Genomic DNA, 6705 nt, shown 5'->3' on the forward strand with positions numbered 1-6705 from the left:
GCTCAGCATCCCAGAGCCGTTAATGACTTTACCACCTTGAGAGGGATGACTTCCTTGCATATAAATGAGGTTCTGGACCACTTTATTTTTACAGCGTCCCCATTGGCCTTTAAATTTTAGAGCTTTTGAGGAGGTCAGTGTGTGGCTCACACGGGTTCCCGGGCAAACATCCTGCCCTTAGAGGGGCTGTCCAACAGGAGGGCCGGGGGGGGGGGGGGGGCGGTGACTGGGCAGGAAGATGGCCATACAGCAGGCCACCCCATTAGTATTTCAGCTCAGTCCATTTCTTTCTTTGCAAATTAAAGCAACTAATTTTGCAAACTGTGGTTTCTCCCTGATTCCTGAGTGTGGCATCCTGCTGCAAGATTAAAGCTGTTTCCACACCTGCCCCAGGGCCGGCCTGTGATCCGACTCCACTGCCCCACTCGGCCTGGGGCCCCACGACCCCTCGGGCCCTGTGTGCAGCTCAGGGCCACTCGTTTGCCTCCTGGCAAAGCCGCAGGAGGAAGTCAAAGACAGGCAGCCCGCCAGCTCCCTGCAAGTGGCTTTAATGTGTGACAGTGGTGACAGCACCAGGAGGGCTCTTTTCTCGTTTTCATTGTTAAATCTTAATAATCTGACTCTGTGGTTCAAAATTTGGGAACTATCTGAGGACCAAATCCAGGGGCTGTGGACTGCTCTCCCCCTCCCCCCCCCCAACTCAGTGCCAAAGATGATCCTTCGAACGTAATTAACATATACAAGTGCAAAGCCCCATTTTCTACGGTTGGCTCTGGGAGAACAGGTACATTCATTAAGCAGCCTGGGCACGTCTGGGCTGGTGGGAGGGATGAGAGAATGATGAAGATGGCGTCTTTGTCATGAAGAGTGTCTAGTGCAGCAGTGAGGCTCCTACCGTGAGTTCTGGCAGGAGCTGATTCCAACCATCATCAGTCGGGCAAGCCTGGAGGGACCAGCGGTGTAGGTTAGGGACGAAGGAGAGAGCTACACTTGAGGGGAAAGAAGGAAAAGGTCAGAAGCTACCTGTGCTTTTATCCAGAACAATGTTCTTAAATGGGGATGATTTTGCACACACACACACCACCCCCCTCCCCAGGACATTTGGGATGTCGGGACACATTTCTATTGTCTTGGGGAGGGGGTGCTACTGCACCTTGTGTTCAGAGGCAGGGCTCGGCCAGAACTTCGTCAAAGGCCCAGCGCCCACAGCAAAGACTTCCTCAGACCAACATGCCTGCAGCGCCGGATCTGATCTATTAGATTTCCAAACCAACAAAGAGGCGATAGGCAAGAGTGCCACCCACATACCTGGGGCTTACGTGTGACAGTTTCCGCCCCAGCTCCCCGTCAGGAAAAGAGACTGCCTTCCAGGCCCTTCTTCATGGACCCTCTCCTGCCACCTGCTGGTAAAGACCGTGTACATTCAGTACCAAATACACTTTAAAAGGGAACCGCAGTTACAATTCCTTCTGGGCTCACTGAGCAGGACGAGGGCGCTCACTGCCTTGGAGACAACAGAAGCAAAGCATCGTGACATCTTTGTGCTTTTACATCTATTTTTGGCGCGGTTTCACTTTTCTGTCTTTCCCTCCCGACCACTTTGAAACATGCGTCCCTTGGCTCGGCACGGCCTCTAAGGGACCCGGCTCTGCCTGTGACACGGGCTGCCTCTGTCCTCACGTTCCTGTGAGGGTTAACGACCATCCACGGTAGCAGACACCAGTTTCCACATGCAGTTCCACCACAAACTAGCGGTGTTAGCGGGGAACACACACATCGTCGCTGTTTCTTATCTGCTGAACTTTATTCACACGCACACCGAAAGCCCAGCCCCTGGCAGACCCCGAGGTGGGGATGGACAATGGGAGAGAGACAGGCCTTGCGTCACAGGTGATGAAAGCACCCCCGAAGCTCAGGAACAGAGGCACTGAATTGATGGCTTACTCGTGCCCAGGAGAGCCAGGCTGGTCCGGCGCAGCCTCCCGGAGCAGAGCGGCCTGCTGACCTCCAATGGCATTTGGGGGAAGAGTGGAGCTCCCCCGGGGGGGGCCTCTGAGGTGTGAGGGGTCTATTGTCTGGTGAGCAGCTTTGTTGGTTGGCTGTTGCTCCGGTGGGAGTGGATTAGAGGGTGCCTCCGAGGTTGCCAGACTTTCAGAAGTGAGGGGCTGCCACTGACAGGTGGGCTTGCAAAACTGTCCTTGAGATGAATTGTTCTTGATCAACAGAGTTTCAGACGGGCTCTGGGCTACAGAGCACCCGGTCTGGCCCTCAATTTGTAGGGACACTTAGTTCTCAATCCCCCACTCTTGGTACTCATTCAGCCAAAGCTTCAAGGGGGACCCCCAAGCTCTGTCTGACCTCCATCGCTGCTTTGGGCTCTCCTTGCAGATGAAGTTTTGTCTGTGGAGACCTGGCGCTCAGGGAGCAGCTCGAGTCGCGTGATTGTGAACCGCTGGCCAGGCAGGGCCAGGCCCGCCTCGATGGGCAGTTAACGTGCATTACTTGAAGCTCTGATGCTCTCCGCAGGAAGTTCAGTTGAGCTCTGAACAAGACATTGAACAACTCTGAGACAAACCACAGGTGTTATAAGAAGCGCCTGGAAGATCTCCCAAGGTAGGAGCCAGGGTCTCCAGTCCTGATCCAGAAGGCAAGTCCCAAAGATTCCAGCGTCCATCTGTCCATCCGGGGCAGCCAGGTTGCCTTTTCTTTTGCTTCAAAGGAGATTGTTTTGCCTCATTTGTGGTGTTAATGGAGGGAGGGAGCATGAAGTGTTAGCTGTGGGGTAGACTCCTCCCTGATTGGCCCAAGGAAAAGCTCTTCGCCAAGACCACTTGGGTTAAGCTATTTAAACCTACGCCCAGAGCTCAAGCTACATAAACATAATCTACTCCCAACCTTTGTTCTTTTACATCGAAACCTGACTCTCATGGGTGGCCAATCTCCCCAGGAGCCCTTCCCCTGAAGAATTTTTATCTCTGTGCACTCTAGTAAGGAGACAGAGGCCTTTGAGGGCACTGGGGAGTTAGTTCTTGGAATGGCCCAGCTCCTGGTCCTACTGAACACAGAGTCTTGGCTCTGGAAAAACACAGAAAAGCCTGATTCCAACACAGAATAAAGAAACTGGAACAAGAGAGGCGATCCACTCGGGGTCATGGCAGGGCGCTGTCTGCGCGGACCGTCACGACAGTCTCCTCTTCATGGGTCATCTGCTCCTGCCAAGGCGCTTGGTGTAACGGCCAGCACCCATGCTGCTTTGCTGCCATCCCCCGAAGAACCTCGGCTCAGGGCTCTTTCGGAGGCATCAAAGCACCAAGTGACATGCACTCATGGTCATTGTTTAAAGAACACCTGGCGATGAGTTTCCATAGCAAGTAAAGAAGTGAATCTTTCTGAAACACACCGATTATTAGTTTTTGTGCCTGTCTTCTATTTTAGCAATTTTATATGTTTAGTCATTGAGCAACCTGGCTTTCTGTTAAAAAAAAAATTGGATTTTAGCCCTAGCTGGTTTGGCTCAGTGGATAGAGCCTGGGGACTGAAGCGTCCTGGGTTTGGTTCAGGTCAAGGGCACATGCCCGGGTTGTGGGCTCAATCCCCAGAAGGGGGTGTGCAGGAAGCAGCCGATCAATGATTCACTTTCATCATTGATGTTTCTATCTCTCTCTCCCTCTCCCTTTCTCTCTGAAATCAATCCTATATAATAAAAGCCTAATATGCTAAGTGTCCAGTCAACCAGTTGGTTGTTTAACCAATCAAAGCATAATATGCTAATGATATGCTAAGGCCGCTCAACTGCTCGCTATGACATGCACTGACCACCAGGGGGCAGATGCTCTGACTGGTAGGTTAGCTTGCTGCTGGGATCTGGCCAATTGGGACTGAGCAAGATGGGCTGGACATGCCCTGGAGCTTTCCTGCAGTCTCTCACCAGCCCGATCATGCACTGGTGGGGTCCCTCAGCCTTGCCTGTGCCCTCTTGCAATCTGGGACCCCTCGGGGGATGTCAGAGAGCCAGTTTCGGCCTGTTCCCACCGTGGGAGTGCCGCTTAGCCAGAAGCTGGGCTCACGGCTGGCGAGCACAGCGGAGGTGGTGGGAGTCTCTCCCACCTCCGCAGCAGTGCTAAGGATGTCTGACTGATGACTTAGGCCCACTCCCCACAGAGAGTAGGCCTAAGCCAGCAGTTGGACATCCCCTGAGGGCTACCAGACTGTGAGAGGGTGCACGCCAGGCTGAGGGACCATCCCCCGAGTGCATGAATTTCATGCACTGGGCCTCTAGTAAATATATGTATATTTTAAATTGGATTTTATCAGAGAGATTGGACAAGTGATATATCCAATTTGGTATTATCCCTTTTGCTTTTAACATAATACAACAAACCATAGTAAGGTTGGATTTGGTACCAGGGTATCAATGTTCTGTTTGGGGCAGAGACACTTCTTCAATTACAGAGACACAATCATGATATTCCCCCCACGGGCTAAGGATTATACAGTGAGTCACATGCTCTTCGACTGGTGGATGAGCAATAGGAGAAGGAGGGAGTGACGACGGTTCACAATGAACCGGCTAGTAGAAAATGGTGGTGGTTTCTGTTAGCACCTGTATGGCAACATACAATTTAAAGTATTAACATAGGTTCCGAGGATGTGCTGACTTAGTGAACTGAGGCCTGGCATTCTCTGAGGCAAGGAGGCGAAGCCACGACGACTGGCTGTTACGGCGCAGGCTTCAGCAGGCAGTTCTGTGCCAGGTGTCACATGGTCAAGTTAACCCACCTAGAGCCTGGCCCGAAATGGTCATATTTGTACAAAAAGGCAGATTCACGCCTCAGCCAATTCGGCTCAGTGGATAGAGCATCGGCCTGTGGACTGAAGGGTCCCAGGATCTATTCTGGTCAAGGGCACATGCCCAGGTTGTGGGCTCAATCCCCAGTAGGGGCATGCAGGAGGCAGCCAATCAATGGTTTTTTCTCATCACTGATGTTTCTATCTCTCTCTTCTTCTCCCTTCCTCTCTGAAATAAATTTATATATATATATATATATATATATATATATATATGTGTGTGTGTGTGTGTGTGTGTGTGTGTGTGTGTGTGTGTGTGTGTTGTTAAAGGCAGATTCATGATAACACAGGGAGAATAAGTCTGTGCTCTTGTGCATTTTGCTCCAATTTGTCTTTCTGTCTGTGGACTCTAGGACCACTGCTTTTTCTCCAGTGATGTCTGAATTATACACAATGTAGGTATCCTTGTGTACCGATCGGCTAATGTGGTCATGTCTCAGAACAGTGGCACTTCCTGTATGGAAGCAGAGCCCACAATCATGATATCCCCCCACGGGCTAAGAGAAGTACGTGTGCTACAGAAACGCAGAGTAGTCTTCTCATAGTGATCTGGAAATAGCTGCAAGGTGGTGTAGGATTGTTCAAGATTTTCTCTGCTTCAAGTTTTCTATTAAATAAAATTGTCTTTTCCTCAAGTCTTTTAAAATACACTCTGTAGTCACAAATTGGTCCTTCATTATCTTCTTTCACCATCTGCTATAATCAATCTTTTTAAAAGAAATGTCTTCTGTTTGGATTTTGTTTTTTGAACTTATTACAAGTTAATTTGCTTGTTTCCCCGTTGGACACCTGAAGTTGCAGGCTGACGGGCCTTCTGTTCTGTAATCGTGGGGGTGGTGGTGGGTGCAACAGCACCCAAACAAACAGAGCGCTGGATTGTAATCCATCTCAATCTAGACAATTCCCCTTGGACGTTTAGAGGGACAGGGACTTGCTGGCCCTTCACGAAGCTTCTGCTTACCTTTTCCAGAGGGTCCCTGCTCAGGAGCCCCAGATGCTGTTCACCGCCCGCCACAACACCGTCACCTTCCAGGCAGAAGGGGACACGTGGAGGGAGCAGAAGGAGCAGAGAGCCGCCGTGATGGTGGGCACTCTCATCGGGGTGTTTGCCATCTGCTGGCTCCCCTTCTTCACCACGGAGCTCGTCAGCCCCCTCTGCGCCTGCGACCCCCCTGCCCTCTGGAAGAGCATCTTCCTTTGGCTCGGCTACTCCAACTCCTTCTTCAACCCCCTGATCTACACGGCCTTCAACAAGAGCTACAGCAACGCCGTCAGGAGCTTCTTCTGTAGGCAGCACTGAGTCCCAGGACCTGGGATTAAAAAGGGCTAATTCCATAACTCAGTGAAATCTTCAGTGTGGCCTGCGTCCCCATCCCCAGCTGGCGGCACACAGCCTAGACCAGCCCCTCAGTTCTCCCGTGGCCTTCAAAGCCCCCTTCTCCGTCCCAGCCAGGAAGGCCGCCGGGCTGATGTGGTGACCTCTTTATCTCATAGATCTACTCTTTCTCATTCTGCACCTAATAGCTACCTTGCCCACTAAGTGCCCTTTCCTCTCCCAAATCCAGCATGGCCGTCATCCTCATGCCTGAGAAGTCAAACATGGCACATGCAAGGGAGGAAATAAAATAATATGGGCAGGTTGAGAAGGAATATGAAAAATGAGTAAGAAGTTATAATGGGGACCTGGCGGGGGGGGGTGTAGGAAACCACCATTCCAAGTATGAAATGGTCCCTATTTCAAATTTTTCTTACCATGGTCCTGATGGTGCACCCTAATATTTATTGTGTGTCCCAATATTTGACTGCAAAATACTGCCTCTAATCATAATAAAGCCCATAACTGTGTCTGCAAGACCA

General features: G+C 51.0%; 1 protein-coding gene across 1 annotated transcript in view; it reads left to right on the forward strand.

Moving 5' to 3' along the window:
- The window catches only part of HTR5A (5-hydroxytryptamine receptor 5A), a 6978-nt gene extending 830 nt beyond the window's left edge, over positions 1-6148 (forward strand). The window contains exons 2-3 of the mRNA XM_014468282.2: positions 1955-2057; positions 5819-6148. Coding sequence (XP_014323768.1) covers positions 1955-2057; positions 5819-6148 — 433 coding nt within the window. The remainder of the gene's footprint in view (positions 1-1954; positions 2058-5818) is intronic.
- The last annotated feature ends 557 nt before the right edge of the window (positions 6149-6705 follow it).

Source organism: Myotis lucifugus, unplaced genomic scaffold, assembly GCF_000147115.1.
Source record: "Myotis lucifugus unplaced genomic scaffold, Myoluc2.0 scaffold_442, whole genome shotgun sequence".
Classification (NCBI taxonomy): domain Eukaryota; kingdom Metazoa; phylum Chordata; class Mammalia; order Chiroptera; family Vespertilionidae; genus Myotis; species Myotis lucifugus.